Here is a 16,014-nt window from a genome sequence, read left to right on the forward strand (position 1 = left end):
CCTGGTGGTCCTGCTGGTTGGGGAGTGACCCCCAGTTAGGGAAGCAGTGCCCCCCCGTCCCCCCTCCCCTGCTGGAACTGGCTCTAGTTCTTAGGAGTCACTCCTTTCCCCCAGTTACTCTGGGAAAGCCACTGGCTGACAGCTTCGCTGAGTGACTCTCCTCCCTCACCCCTAGCTTGCTATGGCATCGTTCAGGTGCCAACGGGACCCTGGTTCTGCCGGAAGTGTGAATCTCAGGAGAGAGCAGCCAGGGTGGTGAGTTCCAGACTCCCCTTCGGGGCCCCACTCCCCTCCCACACACCTGAGCATCCCGTCCCTGTCGAGCTAGGGGACTCAGGCTGGGGTGGGTCTCAGCTCTGTCACACAGGACTTCCTGTTTCCTGTACACCTATCACCAACCCCATCTCCTTCAGCTCACCCCTCACTCTGCCCCAGCCCAAGCACGGGACTTTGGTCTGTTTGAACTTTTGTTATGGAAAGTTTCCCATCTGTGTGAAGGCGGAGGGACTGTGCTAACGCCCTGTCCCTCAGGCATCTTTAACAATTGTCAACTGAAGGCCAAGGCTGTTTCTTCAGCCCCCTCCCCCTGCCATCCTACCACCTCACCCTGGGCCCTGTGAATGGGCTCAGGGAGGGCTCAGCTCAGCAGACCCAACCCCTGTGCCCCTTGCGTTGGCAGAGGTGTGAGCTGTGCCCACACAAAGACGGGGCATTGAAGAGGACTGACAATGGAGGTGAGGGGGCTCCTCTCCTGAGGTCAGCAAAGTACCCAGACGGTCTGTGAAGGAGGAGTGGGCTGGGCTGGTTGAGGTTGGCTTTCCTGTCCCTGGCTGCCCCTGGAACCTGCCGGGCAGGCGGTGGAGGTGGGGCTGTCTGCAGCTGGGTGGGGGTGGGGTCTTGGGCTCGCCATCCACAGCTGAGGCCAACCCCACGCTGCCCCAGGCTGGGCCCACGTGGTGTGTGCCCTGTACATCCCCGAGGTGCAGTTCGCCAACGTGCTCACCATGGAGCCCATCGTGCTGCAGTACGTGCCTCACGACCGCTTCAGCAAGGTCAGCGGCCCCTGTAGCCCCAGCCCCTCCCTACCCCTCCCTAGCCTGCCACCCTGGGGTCACTTCAGTGCGGTTCTTTATCCAGTGCAATTTGATTCTGCCCAGCCAGAACTTTCAGGAAACTCAGGAGGGAATAGGTGCCTCCCACCGAACCACTCTTCCATTGACACACACACACTGACGCTCTGAAACTTGGGCAGAAATAGTAGGGTCCTGGCAGTAGTGTTGTCAGAGGTGGGCCTCAGCAAGCAGTTGACTCATTCAGTCGTTTCACTGAGTTTCATTTATCCCACTGGATGTGGTGCAGGGCACCAGGCACAGGTATTCTGTATTGGCCAAGATGGGTGTGCCGCCCGCCCAGTGGAACGCACATGCCTACTTGGGAAGACAGTGACTTACCGATAAATAGGCTGATTGAGTAAATGCGAGCTGGGATGAGTAGCAAGCTGGGATGAGTACCGTGGAAGGAAAACAGCCCTGAGATAAAGAACACCTGGGGGCTTCCTTTAGAGAAGGTGGTCTAGGAAGGAGACGTTTAGGTTGAGACTTGGGGCCAGAGTAGGAGCCAGCCTTGAGAAGGTAGGATCTCGGGTTCCAGGCAGAAGCAGCACGTACAAAGGTCCGGAGGTGAGAGTAAGCTCCCCGGTGAGCCAGACACATCCCCGGGCCTTTCCAAGCTTATTGTCCAAGGACTGTGTATCCAGTCCAGTAGCCACCAGCCCCAAGAGGCTATATAAGTTAATTTAGATTCTATTACTAAGTAGAACTTAGAATTCAGTTCCTCAGTCATAGAAGCTCATGTGACTAGTGGCAGCTGTGTCAGGCAGTACAGATCATAGAAGGTTCCCATTACTGGAACAAGTTCTATCAGACAGCGCTGTCTAAGGTCCTGGGGCGAGTGGAGGTGGAGGCAGATCCCTTGGGTAGCATAACGGGGCTTCCTGGAGGAAAGGACAATTGCTGTGTGCCCTGCAGACCTGCTATATCTGTGAGGAGCAGGGCCGGGAGAGCAAGGCGGCCTCGGGAGCCTGCATGACCTGTAACCGCCACGGATGTCGACAAGCCTTCCACGTCACCTGGTGAGATCCCTGCCCTGCCCTTCCCTGCCACGGCTGCTGCCTCCTGGGATGAACTTGGCTCCACCTCAGCCAGGGTCTGGGAGGGTAGGAGGGTGCCTGGCCTGGTCTGCGGCCACACTCTCCTAAGACTGGCGTTTCTTGTTAGTGCCCAGATGGCAGGCCTGCTGTGTGAGGAGGAAGTGCTGGAGGTCGACAATGTCAAGTACTGCGGCTACTGCAAATACCACTTCAGCAAGATGGTGAGCTCCGTCTACCAGGGCGGTGTGGGTCAGTCACCCACGGTTTATAAGGCGTGGGCTCAGGGCCAGGCCGGGGGCTGTGCTGGGAGGACAGTGGTGGGAAGGACCAGTTCCCACCCTTGAGCTCTCCATGTGATGGGGAATGAATTAAAGACTGAGGGCCATCAGTCAGAGCTGACCCACGCTGTGCACTCCAGAAGACAGAGCTCGGACCCTGTTGCTCAGTATGAGGGGCTTCATGGAAAAGGCAACACTGAAACTGAATGGGAGTTAACGTTTCTATGCCCCAGCCTCTGCACTCAGCTTTTATCTTTTATAAGCTACTGGATTTTTAAAAAGAATTCTTTGTTTAATTTTGTTTATTATTATTTTAATTCACCATAGTGAGACAGAGAGAGGGAAAATGAGAAAGCAAGCTGCCAGGTCTGGGACTCAAACCATAGTCAGCCATGTGTGAATCCAGAGCCTTCACTACCACACCACCTGCTGGCTCATTTACGTGTTTGATTTTGTGTGATCCTCCTAACCACCCTAGGAGCTAGGTGTTTTATTTTCCCCATTTCACAGATGAGTAAACTAATGCTCCCCCAGATTATGTAATTTAGCCTACAGCTGGCAGATGGGATTTAGACTAGGCAGCCTGATTTGAAGCTCCTCAGGAGCCTGTCAGGTGAACACAGAGAAGTCCAGGCCAGGAACTGGCACGGACCCAGTCCTGAGATGAGAAGGAGCCTGTGTGAGTGGCATGAGGGTGAGGTATTTGGTAGGGATGAGGCAGGAGATGGGGCTTTCCAGAAAGCTTCAGCAGGGCCAGGGCTGGGCTGGCTTCTGCTGCAGGAGAGGCTGGAGTGGATGCTAGCCCTCGTTCTTGGAGACACCGGCCTGTTCCAGATGCTGTGCGGTGTCCTGGAGAAGTTGGCCACAGCCGGGACCTCACTCCCAGGCCACAGGCTTGCAAGCCTGTGAGCAGAGAGTAACATGATCAGATTTGTTTTTAGGAAGATTACCCTGGCAGCCACGGCGAAGCCGGATCGGAGGACCGAGGCTGGTGACTGGGAGACAGCTCTGAGAAGGGGGATGGTGGGATGAGGCTGGGTGTCAACTAGACTCGGCTAAAAGTGAAGGCAGTGTAGAAGTAGGAGTTGAGGGTGACACTTGGGATCCAGGGCCCAGCCTCTAGACATTGGGTGAATGGAGCTTGAATCCCCAGGATGGGTGCCACGAATAGGGCCCAGCTGGCTTCTGTGGGGTGAGTGTATGGCCTGGTTTGTCCTGGGCAGCCCCAATCTCTGCCTGTTGCTCTGGTGTAATTTTTAATAGCCCTCCCTTTCACTTTAAAAAGTGTCCTGATTTGGTTCATAAGTTATATGGTCATTTTATAAGTTTCCAAGGGATATGTTCAGATGTGGTGGCTGTCAGATCCCCCCCTTCCCTGAGCAGGACTGAATCCCCACGTATTCACAAGGATAGCGTGGGCCCAGGTGGGAAGGGAACCACTGAAAGGGGTCTGGAGCACAGCAGGGCAGGAGCAGTACTCCGTGCTGGGGGCTGGGGTTCTGGGGAGCAGCTGGGTAGGACAAGGCCTGAGAATTAGCCCCTGGATTTGGCAGTGGGGAAAAGGTTGGTGACCTGAGAGGGAGCAGCTGCAAGCTGGGGTTGGGTGAAGCCAGCAGTCAGGGCTGCGGGGAGCGCATTAGCCGTTAAGGGATGGGGGACGGTGGCCCCTGGCTTGAAGGCAAGGCAGTGCTAGGGTTGTTTGTCCTTGATGTTTAGGGGCAGTGCATTGTTTTTGCTTTAGTTTTTCCTGTAGGGCATGTGCACTCACCAGAGAGAGAAGGGAAGTGAGAAAGCACCTCCAGGGAGGATGGCCACACCACAGTCCCTTCTCCATCCTCGGGGTTTGGGGGACGTGCACACACTCACCTGGTGACTTTTTCAAGCCACTAGGTCTGGGACTCGCACTGTGCAGTCGGCCATGTGGAACTCAGCCACCTTAGCCACCAGGCAGCTGGCTGGCCCCAGCACAGCACATTCTTTAGGGCAGAAGCTACCACTGGCTGTATTTAGTGAAGGGAAAGGGCCAGGAACAAGGGAGGAGGAGGTGCTAGCTGGATGAAGTGTCTGGGGGGACAGATGGGACATGGAGTGTGGGGGAGAGGGTCCCGTGCACATCCTCTCACTCAGCAAAGGAGGTGGAGATGGACAGTGGTTTTCTAAGCCCAGGATGGGCCAGCAGGGCACCCTGGAGAGAGCAGGGGGTGGAAAGGAGATCTGGACTCCAATCCTCCCTCCACCTGTGCTTTGCTGGGGGGCCAAGACACCCTCTGCTTCTTCTGGGCTCCACTATTGAGTCTACATTGGCTAAGCTGGGGGACCTCTAGGATTTTTAGGCTGAGCAGAGCATCGTGGAGGACTCGAGGTCCTCTTAGTGACAGGAGGGAAGATGGACTTGCCCCAGGATTGTCAGCTCTTCAGGGCTCTTTCTCTAAGCTAGAGAGGAGGGCTTGGTAACTCCTCCGGTTCTGTCCCCAGAAGACGTCCAGGCACACCAGTGGAGGCGGTGGTGGCAGTGGCAGCACAGGGGGAGGTAGCAGTGGCTTTGTCGCTGGCAGGAGAAGCCGGTCAGCCTCACCATCCACCCAGCAGGAGAAGCACCCGACCCACCACGAGAGGGGCCAGAAGAAGGTACAGGTCTTTGCTCCACCTCTCCTGCCCAGTCTCCGCATGTGCTCACATACACTCATGCTCACAAATGCTCTTTGTTCAAGAAGCCACTGTGAGGTGCCCTGAGGTCTGGAGCTGCCCCCTTACTTCTGAGAACATGGAGGGGTGGGAGCAGGCTGAGGAAGTGAAATGGAGTGTCTGGAAGGGCAAGGTGGGGGCTCTGTGTCCGGGTGCTTCCTCCGTGGCAGTGTCCCCAGAGCCCCAGATACATGATCCTGCACACAGTCTGTGCACATGCCAGCCCAGTTTGTGAGTGCACCACATGTGTCCCTCATGCTCCGTACCACGTGTGATGAGCCCCTGCACAGCCCCGTGTCCCAGGTGGACACCCCTGCAGGTGCGTGCTCACGTGTGTAGTGTTCTGTGTCACTGGCGTGATAATGGGACAGGCTATTTTTAGCAGGCAGCAAGGATGGGGGAAGGGCCTCTGGCTCTCAGAGGAACTAGCCCGAGCCTTTCCTGACCAATCAGAGTTCCCCGTCCTCCAGTCCTCCACGAGGGGAGATGACTCCCACAGAGCCCCATCCCTGAGAAGGGTCAGCTCCCCACAGCCACGTGTCACACTCATCCTCACCCAGACGGCTCCCCTTGACCAATATCTGTCACCTCTCCCTCCCCAGAGTCGAAAGGACAAAGAACGCCTTAAACAGAAGCACAAGAAGCGGCCTGAGTCACCCCCCAGCATCCTCACCCCGCCAGGGGTCCCCACTGCTGACAAGGTATGGCCGCCCACTTTCAGAAGGGATGAGGTGCTAGTCTGGGGACACAGTAGGACAGGCAAGGTTGGGCCATGCTCCCCTTCTAGCCTAGGAGGGGCCTGTGCTCTGAGAGGCCCCACCAATCACTGACCACCCATGAGGGCAGGGGCAGAGTGGGGTGCCACCCTGCCTGCTGGCTGCCAGATGTTCACCTCTGGCTCTGTCCTGATAGAGACCTCGTCACTAGGCTCTGGGCTGCAGAGAGGGGTAGAGCACACCCAGGCCCGTTCTCCAAGTCTAGGGGCCCATCCCCCAGAATGAGGCAGAGGACCCCCTCTCCTGTCAGCACTCCAGAGCCTGCCGCCTAACTGAGATCCCATGCCATGCAGGTTGAAGGAGCTGAAAGTGCCTGCCAAGGTGGCATGGAGGGCAGGCTGCTGGACAGTGCCCCAGGCCCTGCCCTCTCCCCGCCAGGCAGGATATGGTATGTCAGGCTTGGCTCCAGGAATGGGCAACATCTGGTTGAGAGAAGGGCAGGCCCTCGCCTAGGCCAAGAAAGGAGTCACTAATCCAAGCCAGAACACCCTCCCTGCTGCTGCCTTCAGTCTGCCCTCCCCATGGAAGCAGTACCCTGGGGGCCTAGAGAAACTGCTTCCTCCTGTCTCTGCCATGTTGCCTTCTCCTCCGCCTGCCTCAGATGGGTGGTTGTGCTCAGGGCATCGTAGTGAGGCTCAGGTATCGGGTTTCCAGGGCAATGTTGCTGTAGCAACTGCCCCAGTAACCCTCTCCCCTCCCTGCTTCCCAGGACTCACCTGGAAAAGCCTATCATTCATGCCCTTTGACCTTTCTAGGGCCTGCAGGCAGGTGGGAAGAAAGGGCCACAGATCTGGGAGTTCCTGGTCATTGCTTGTCTCTTGGACAGGCCAGAGAATTCTGCCCAGCCCCCTCCACCCGCCCCAGCACTTCAGCTGCCCTCCCCCAGCCCCTCTCCTCCCTTGCTCTCAGAACCACATCTGGCTCCCTTCAGAACTCCAGCTGTTTAAAAGAACAAAGAAGAAGACACAGACCAGGGCTCCGCCCGGGGAGGGGCAGCACAGGATGGCTCTCAGTTCCCCACCCAGCCTCCCTCTAATACTTGTGTGCTCAGCACAATTTCCTGAATACCTGGTCTCCACCAGGAGGAAAAAATGCCACCTCTGGCAGTAAAGGAAGCAAGAACTCACCACAAGTGCCGTGCTGGGCTCTCCTCTATAATGGGCTGGGAGGGGCGCGTGGGGATTAGTTGGTTTGATCCCCAGTATAATTCAAAACAGGTATTTATTACTCTTTTTAATAAATGAAGAAGTTGCACCACGGAGAGGTTAAGGAATTTGCCTAAAAGCGCACAGCCAGTGAGCGGCAGAGCTGAGATTTGAACCAGGCAATCTGGATGAAGGATCTGTGCTATTGACCCCTATATATAGCACTGTCGCTACAGTGCATTGCCAGCAGCTGCCACCATCACTGTGTCTGGCTGTGTGCTCCTAACTCCAAATTGGCATGATTTGCCCCATGCCACAGCTCACCAGGGTTGAGGGGCTCACACCCCAATCTAGCCACAAAGGGCAGGCCTGCAGGCCCACACCCTGCTCTACCCAAATCCAGCCACAACCTCCTGGCCACGCTCTGAGGTTACCAAGACTTCAGACATGGGGACAGTACGTTTCAGTGCAGTGTGGCGACTGTTGACATGTGGCTGTGGGCACACAGTGCCCTGGAAATAAGACAGTGACCTGTTTCACCCTAGGTGTCTAGGAAGGCTTCAGACACAGGGAGCTTCCAGGCTGGATATAAAGGAAGAGAAGTTTCCCAGGGGGAGTAAGGACGGGCCGTCCAGTGGAGGGCTCAGCATCTTCAGCTCAGGTGTCTAGGGGAAGCACACAGTGGTCGGAGAGTGCGGCAAAGCCTGGTGTTGGCAGCTGGAGAGCCCCAAGATGGAGCCAGGGGAGTAGGCCTGCCCTCACAGACACTGCTAAATACCGAAGTGAACAGACAATCAGAGTAACTCAGGGGACCAGCAGTTAGCATAATGGCTGTGTTGCTGGACTGTGTTGCTGGACTTCCACGTAGTTGACCGCGGTTCGAGTCTCGGACCCGGTGGCTTAAACTCATGCCGGGCGCATGTGCGTGCGTGTCCAAGATCCCGAGAGGAGAATGAAGGAGAAGGGATTGCGGTGTGGCCATCCCCCCTGGGGGGTGATTTCTCGCTTTCTGTCTCTCCATATCTCTCTGTCTGGCAAGCGCATGCGCCCTATAGCAAAAACCTCTCCAAAACAAACAAACAAAAAAAGACAGATCGGACTGCGCACCTTTCCCTTGCTGGGTGTCTTCCTGCCTGAGATGACAGCAGGTGCATTCTTGAACTCAGAGCACTCCCTTCTGCCTCCCCAGGAGCTCCATAGCTGCCTTCCCACTCCCTGGTCTAGGGGCTCCCCCTAGCCCGCTGCCTGGAAGTCCATCCAGTAACTCAGGTTCCTGGGTTGAGCCCAGATCCTGTGTCCCTGCCTCAGGCCCATTTCAGGGTGAGTCCTCTGTCTGCCTTCCCTCCAGGTCTCCTCCTCGGCTTCCTCTTCCTCCCATCATGAGGCCAGCACTCAGGAGACCTCTGAAAGCAGCAGGGACTCGAAGGGGAAAAAGTCTTCCAGCCATAGCCTGAGTCATAAGGGGAAGAAGCTGAGCAGCGGCAAAGGTGTGAGCAGTTTTACCTCCGCCTCCTCCTCCTCCTCCTCTTCCTCCTCCTCCTCTGGGGGACCCTTCCAGCCTGCAGGTGAGTGTGGACATCCAGAGGAGGCTGGGACTGGGTGGCCTTTTGCCCTGAGCTGCTCTCTCGAGGGCCTTCGCACAACATTGGTCTTGCATCTCACGTACTTCTGTGTTGGCTCAGGATAAAGATGGGGATCCCCACTGCATGCCCTCCTCCAGATCCTTTTCTCAGTCTTCCCTCTAATTTGAACTCTGCTCCCCTCTGGTTCAGGGCCCCTCCAACCCAGAGCAATTCTAGGGGTCCCTACACTTGAGCTGTAGAGGCCATTTTTTTCCCCAGAGGTTTTTGCTTTAGGGCGCATGTGCTCACCAGAAAGACAGAGACAGAGAGATAGAAAGGGAGAAATCCCCCCCTGGGGGTATGGCCATGCCACAATCCCTTCTCCTCCATTCTCCTCTCGGGATCTTGGGCATGCACGCACCCGGCATGAGTTTAAGCCACTGGGTCCGGGACTCGAACTATGGTTGCCTACATGGGAGTCCAGCAACATATCCATTACACCAACTGCTGGTCCCCAGAGGCCATTTTTAAGGCCTCATCGTTAATGTTATCTCCTCCCATCTGTACAGTCATCCAGTGAGGCCGGTAGGGTGGGAAATCTAGCAGGGCGGGACTCTGATCCAGGACTCAGGGACAGCAGCAGAGCTGGGCTGGGAAACCAGGCTTCCTCATCCAGAACCAGGGCTCTTGCCCCATGGCTCGTGGAAGGTGAGGGGACCTGGGCCAGCTGTAACTCTCTTTCCCCTCTGTGCAGTTTCGTCCCTGCAGAGCTCCCCCGACTTCTCTGCCTTCCCCAAACTGGAGCAGCCAGAGGAGGACAAGTACTCCAAGCCCGGGGCCCCCACCCCCTCGGCCCCACCCTCTCCCTCAGCCCCTGAGCCCCCCAAGACTGACCTCTTTGAGCAGAAGGTGGTCTTCTCTGGCTTTGGACCCATCATGCGCTTCTCCACCACCACCTCCAGCTCGGCCCGGGTTCGGGTCCCCTCCCCTGGGGACTATAAGTCTCCCCACGTCATGGGGTCCGGGGCCTCAGCTGGCAGCCACAAGAGGATGCCCGCGCTGAGTGCCACCCCTGCACCTGCTGAGGAGCCCCCTGAACCAGGCCTGAAGGAGAAGAAGCACAAAGCCAGCAAGAGGAGCCGACATGGGCCAGGTCGTCCCAAGGGCAGCCGAAACAAGGAGGGCACTGGGGGCCCGGCCCTTCCCGCCCTGCCTGGGGCCCAGCTGGCCGGCTTTACTGCCACGGCCGCCTCACCCTTCTCCGGAGGTTCCCTGGTCAGCTCTGGCCTGGGCGGCCTGGCCTCCCGCACCTTTGGGCCTTCTGGGAGCTTGCCCAGCCTCAGCCTGGAGTCCCCCCTGCTGGGGGCAGGTTAGTAACCTCCCCCCTGGGATGGAGGGTATCTCAGGGCCCAGCCAGTCTAGAGGGGGCAGAGGCATGGAGGAGCAGTTAGAAGGAAATGTGGCAGAAATTGCTCCAGAACAGAGTTGAGGATGAAATGAGAGTTACCTCCAAGACACTCCTGCACCAGACTCCTGTGTGCTTGTGGTGGGAGACTGGGCTAGGTACCATCAGGATGGACCAAGTTCAGGGAGAGGAGCTGGAAAAGCTAGCACTTCTCCAAGCCTGGGCAGGGCAGTCTGATAGGCACATCAAGCGGATGTCACCCAGCCAAGAAATGGCATCTGAGCACAAGGGTGACGCTGGTGTGTGTGGCCAGATGGGCTGGGGAAGCGTATTCTCTGGGAGGGCTGAGCCCCCTGACTGAGGGGAGCTGGGTGAGGAGTGACTGTACACTTCCCTCTCTTCCTTGTCTGTAGGCATCTACACCAGTAATAAGGACCCCATCTCCCATGGTGGCGGGATGCTGCGGGCTGTCTGCAGCACCCCCCTCTCTTCCAGCCTGCTCGGGCCCCCAGGAACCTCTGCCCTGCCCCGCCTCAGCCGGTCCCCCTTCACCAGCACCCTCCCCTCTTCCTCTGCTTCTATCTCCACCACTCAGGTGAGGCCTACCCCTGGGCTTCTTCCCTGGGCACGTGGGGGACAGCTGAGAGTTGGAGAGATTGGGCTGGACCCTACCAGAACCTTCCCCTCTCCTTGGTCCTCTTCCCCCTTCACCCCTACTCACAGTTGTGCCCTAGATCCAAGAATCACCCCAGGCTGGATCCTGCCTCCCTCCCTCAGGTGTTCTCTCTGGCTGGCTCTACCTTTAGCCTCCCTTCTACCCACATCTTTGGAACCCCTGTGGGCGCCGTTAACCCCCTCCTCACCCAGGCGGAGAGCAGCCACACAGGTAAGTGTCTCTGGCCTGGTTCCCCTTTCTCCTCAAAGGCCTTGAGGGGTATCTGTCACTGCCTGCATGTGACCCCAGAGGGCTGGGAGGGCTTGCTGGCTGCCCCCTCCCTCTGGGCATTGCCCACCCTGCCCCCTCCAAAATAATAAATTAAATTTTAAAATCACGCAGACTAAACCAGGATACATTTTTACATTAAAACCCTGTGAGGGGCAGGGCGGGGCGGGCTAAGCTGGGCCAGGCCCAAGAATTTATTGCTCCATCTCACAGAAGAAAAAGGCAGAGATAAAAGACTGGCTCCAGGCAGATGAGGTAGGAATGTCAGAGCCTGAGGCCACATTCCAGCCTCCCGACTCCAAGCCCAGTGCTGTCACTGAGCAGTCGACCTTCAGCTCACCCCACCCCTTAGTGTGTCCCCGGGATCAGCTGTGGTGGAGCTCCCACCCACCGGGCAGTCTGCCCTTGGGGGATTTAGGAGTAAGGATGCGGGACTAGCGCCCCACAGTCTCCCTGGAGACTTGGCCAGCCCCAGGGAGCTGATTGGTGCAGAGACACCACCTGTCAGGCGGAGGGGCGGAGCTTATCCCCGCTAGTTAGGTAGACCTTAGTGGCCAGTCCTCTCGCCGGTTTAAGACCCGAGGGAGGTGGTGACTATATCTTATAAAGCCCTCATAGGGATTCTGGGGCCCAGCCCTTTAGTTTGCCTTCTGACTTCAGAGTTTATGAAGATAAAAACGCAAACAAAGCTAATAATGATAATAGCTAGTTATTAAGAGCTTGCTGCATGCCAGCTAAGCCCTTCAGCCAAACACTTGACATTTAGTGCCATGTTTTAATCCCAGTAAGAGTTATTTCAGAGAGATTACTTAGGAGCCCAAGGTCACACAGCAAGTTATTGTCAGATTCAAATTCAGTCCAGGTCTGTCTTGACCTCAGATTCCTGCAACTCTTGAAGCTCCCAGGAAAGAAACTGGGAAATGGATCTGAAAGTAGCCAGCCACAAGACAGCCTAGAGAAAAGCAGACCGAGGGCAGATGCCCCGCTTTGCCTCCCAAGGGCCAGGGTTTCCAAGCCAGGACCCTTGGCGCCTTACCAACTTACCTGACAGTCCCGGGTCGGGGAATCCTGAGGAATGGGGTCTGCGGTGAGGTTCCAGATTTCGCACCCACCACTGGGCGGGGACCCTGAGGCGGATGGCACCCCTCCCCTGCTGATCCCTGCCCTTCCTTCTCCTTCCAAGAGCCAGACCTGGAGGATTGCAGCTTCCGGTGTCGGGGGACCTCCCCCCAGGAGAGTCTGTCTTCCATGTGAGGGAGGGGGCAGCGGCTTGGGGGAGGGACTGGGAGCGGGAGGGGGCAGGAGGGCCATCCAAAGGGGAAGAGGGTGGAGAGGGTGGGGAAGAAAGGGAACACGCTGGAATCCCGGAGTGGGAGGGAAGGGGGCAGCTTGGATTGGGTGCGAGCCAAGCCTGAGCCTCGTTTCCTTTTCCGACCTAGGTCCCCCATCAGCAGCCTCCCTGCCCTCTTCGACCAGACAGCGTCTGCACCCTGTGGGGGCATCCAGTTAGACCCGGCAGCTCCAGGAACGACTAACATGGAACAGCTGCTGGAGAAACAGGGCGACGGGGAGGCCGGTGTCAACAGTGAGGAGGGGTGGCCCGGTCAGGAACACTTGCCCTAGGGCCCTCATTCTCACCTTTCTCCCCAGCTCCCCAGGCCTCTTCAAGGTTCCTCCCACCAGTAGGCCGGCTGCCTGGCCGCACCTCACTCTGAACCCTGGCTAGGCCTGCTCCTGGCCCCACCCCCTCCACTCCCCGCTCGGCCACCTCCAGGCCCAGACTTTACCAAACCCCAACCAACGTCCTCCTCTTCTTTCCCTGTTGGGTGGCCTCGTCCCTGGGCCTCAGACCCTGCCCTTGGTCCTCTCACCTCCGGTTCCCCTGGCCCTGCCTCTCCAGGCTCACCTGTGTCCCCAGCTAGGCCGGTGGCTTAGTTTCGAAGTCCGAGTCCATCTTCCCCTCCAGGCCCTGCCCCTCCGGGCCCCGCCCCTCCAGGCCCCGCCCCTCCGGGCCTGGGCCACCTTTTCTGCATCCTGGGCCTCAGGCTCCCTTGCGGTTTCTCCGCAGTCGTGGAGATGCTCAAGGCGCTGCACGCGCTGCAGAAGGAAAATCAGCGGCTACAGGAGCAGATCCTGAGCCTGACGGCCAAGAAGGAGCGGCTGCAGATTCTTAACGTGCAGCTCTCGGTGCCCTTCCCCGCTCTGCCTGCCGCCCTGCCTGCCGCCAACGGCCCTGTCCCTGGGCCTTATGGCCTGCCTCCGCAAGGTGAGGGGATCCTGCCTAGCCCAGGAGTGGGGCTTCCCTGCTTGGCCATTTGAACTGGCGACTCCAGCCCTCGACTTCTGTCCCTTAGCCGGCAGCACCGACTCCTTGAGCACCAGCAAGAGCCCTCCAGGGAAGAACAGTCTCGGCCTGGACAACTCGCTGTCCACATCTTCTGAGGTGGGCGCCACAAGGAGGGTGAGGGGACAGACTCCAGGTCCTCCTGGCCCCATCTCTACCCTGCAGCTAGTGCAGGCTGAGCAATTGACAAATTGTTCACTCCTTAGACAAGTCATGAGAGGGCAGTTCAAAGGTTGGTGAGAAAATGGAATTCAAGTGCAAGTTTATTTTAGTACAAAAAAAAAAATTGAAACCCGGGAAATGTTTCCATAATGAACATTTTCCACGAACATTTCGAAGACCCACTCCCAGTTTATGAGGTGCCCATTTTCATGCTAGTGGGTGCTGGCTGAGCAGTCAGGAACCAATACAGTCCTCCCCCCAGAAAACAAGAACAAATTAAAGTGGGGAGAAGTGCAGAGTAAGCTGAGTACTGTGGGAACAGGGAGGGAAGGCATCTTCTGTGGGTACAGTGGTTAGGGACAGCGCGCAGCGGTGTCTATGAGGCTTTATCTTAGCGCCTCTCACCAGAAGATACGTATGATTGGTGGTGGTGGGAATCGCAGTTGCTATTGTCCTGTGGTGGTTATTATTGAAATCCAACAACAGGGTTCTTGTTCTCCCTCTGCCGCTTATTAACTCTGTGACTTGGGCAGTAATAACCCTCATAATAACTAACATTAATTGCAGCCTTGCCCACTGTCAAGCCTGTGTTGAAATTTTGAAAGCACTGGTTTACTTAGGCTCCACAAAAACCTTCGGGACTAGGTATATTATTACCCCCAGGTTATGGTTGAGTGAACCGAGGCAGAAAGGATAATCGCAGGCCACTCTCGCCGATGAATGGTGGTCCTAGGATACAAACCTGAGCCTTTCGTTCTGTCTGTAGTGCTCTGGCCTGCAGAGTTACTTAACCTAAGAATTGATGACTTTACCCGTAAAATGGGGAAAACTAACTAGCACCAGTCAAGCACTAAACCGCAGGTCTGACTTACTAGTCGGTCACAAACCATCGTTGTTCGTTATTATAAAAGACTGAGTAGGCGTGCTGGGACCTTGGGAAGTGGTCAGTAACCGTGGTTTGCAAGACTGTAATTTTTTAGCCTTCAGCCCTGGGCCTTCTTCCTCCAGGGTACTTGGGCCAATATGGGGATGGCTGTGTTCTGTGAGAATGCTGGTGGGTGCTGGGCGGGGGGCCAGAAGAATGGTGCTGGCCCTCTGGCCCTCTGACCTCTCCCTTCCCCTCCCTCCCCAGGACCCACACTCAGGCTGCCCAAGCCGCAGCAGCTCGTCGCTGTCCTTCCACAGCACGCCCCCACCGCTGCCCCTGCTCCAGCAGAGCCCTGCCACTCTGCCCCTGGCCCTCCCTGGGGCCCCTGCCCCGCTCCCGCCCCAGCCGCAGAATGGGTTGGGCCGCGCGCCCGGGGCAGCAGGGCTGGGGGCCATGCCCATGGCTGAAGGGCTACTGGGGGGACTGGCGGGCAGGGGGGGCCTGCCCCTGAATGGGCTCCTTGGGGGGTTGAATGGGGCTGCTGCCCCCAACCCTGCAGGCTTGAGCCAGGCTGGTGGGGCCCCGGCGCTGCAGCTGCCAGGCTGTCTCAACAGGTGAGGGAGAGCTCAGTGTGGGGAAGGGAATGGGGAGGCTGGCTCTGGGAGGGGTCCCCCAAACACCCATGATCCCCAGACAGCCCCTGGTCCTAGAGTGTATGTAGTGCTAGGCATCCCCTGGCCTGTTGGGATGAAGGCTTCATCGCAGCACTGCTAGATGTTAGTGCCCACTGCAGGCTCGTGTTCCAGGGGCAGGAGGCTGTCTACTGCCTGTTGCCAGCTCTGTTTTCCTTCTGGGACCTTCTAATTTGTATCCCTCCCACTGCACCCTCTAAGCTCAGTCTTCTAGAATGGCACGTCCCTGCCTCTCCTCACCCGGGCTGAGGGAGCTGGAGCTTGGGGCGTGAATCCCTGTCCCTTCCCCATGTCTGTGTGTTGTCCTCCCCTCAGCCTGACCGAGCAGCAGAGACACCTTCTTCAGCAGCAGGAGCAGCAGCTCCAGCAGCTCCAGCAGCTCCTGGCCTCCCCTCAGCTGACCCCGGTAATGTCTTTGTCCCAGGGCTCTCCCTCTTCCAGCTCTGCCTGTGAAGGCCCATCATTGGGGAGGGAGTCAGGACTGCTCTCGGGGTCCTCTGGCACTGGGAAAGGCATGCTGCAGCAAAGTCACAGCCTAATGAGAGGCTTGGAGGGAACCTTTTCATGCCAGCCCCTGGGAGCCTCAGGTAGAACTTCAGGGTCTAGGTGGAGAGGTGACGGAGCAGGGGACACCTCCCTCAGCCAGAGCAGCTTCATTTGGGTCTGTCTCATACATTACAGTCTACTGAGCTTTTCTTTGGAGAGAAGTTCTGCCTTACTTTTTTTTTTTAATTTTAAATAATTATTTTATTTAACTTTTTTAAAAAATTGATTTATTTTCATTTGCCAGAGAGAGGGAGAGAGAAAAAGTGAAAAAAACACCCCTCAGCAGGGTAGGGTGGGGTGGGTGGTGGCCACACTGTAATCTCTTCTCCATTTTCCCTTTGGGATAGTGTACATGCGTGCAAACGTGCCTGGCGTGTTTGGTGTTTTTTTGTTTTTTGTTTTTGTTTTTGTTTTTGAGAGGTTTTTGCTATAGGGCGCATGCACTCGCCAGAAAGACAG

General features: G+C 57.1%; 1 protein-coding gene across 2 annotated transcripts in view; it reads left to right on the top strand.

Annotated features, from left to right (window-relative positions):
- Nucleotides 1-175: 175 nt before the first annotated feature.
- Nucleotides 176-16,014, top strand: part of MLLT6 (MLLT6, PHD finger containing) — a gene marked incomplete at its 5' end in the record, with an annotated part of 28,825 nt that continues 12,986 nt past the window's right edge. Inside the window, 17 exon segments of one of the 2 annotated variants that reach the window (XM_014590683.2) lie at nt 176-255; nt 680-734; nt 943-1,052; nt 2,028-2,131; nt 2,277-2,370; nt 4,903-5,055; nt 5,715-5,813; nt 8,382-8,598; nt 9,350-9,964; nt 10,414-10,595; nt 10,778-10,886; nt 12,127-12,193; nt 12,383-12,528; nt 13,012-13,209; nt 13,298-13,386; nt 14,582-14,931; nt 15,325-15,415. In XM_014590683.2, coding sequence (XP_014446169.1) covers nt 176-255; nt 680-734; nt 943-1,052; nt 2,028-2,131; nt 2,277-2,370; nt 4,903-5,055; nt 5,715-5,813; nt 8,382-8,598; nt 9,350-9,964; nt 10,414-10,595; nt 10,778-10,886; nt 12,127-12,193; nt 12,383-12,528; nt 13,012-13,209; nt 13,298-13,386; nt 14,582-14,931; nt 15,325-15,415 — 2,759 coding nt within the window. 2 annotated transcript variants of the gene reach the window in all.

The sequence above is a fragment of the Tupaia chinensis genome, unplaced genomic scaffold, assembly GCF_000334495.1.
Source record: "Tupaia chinensis unplaced genomic scaffold, TupChi_1.0 Scaffold000477_1, whole genome shotgun sequence".
Taxonomy (NCBI): Eukaryota; Metazoa; Chordata; class Mammalia; order Scandentia; family Tupaiidae; genus Tupaia; species Tupaia belangeri.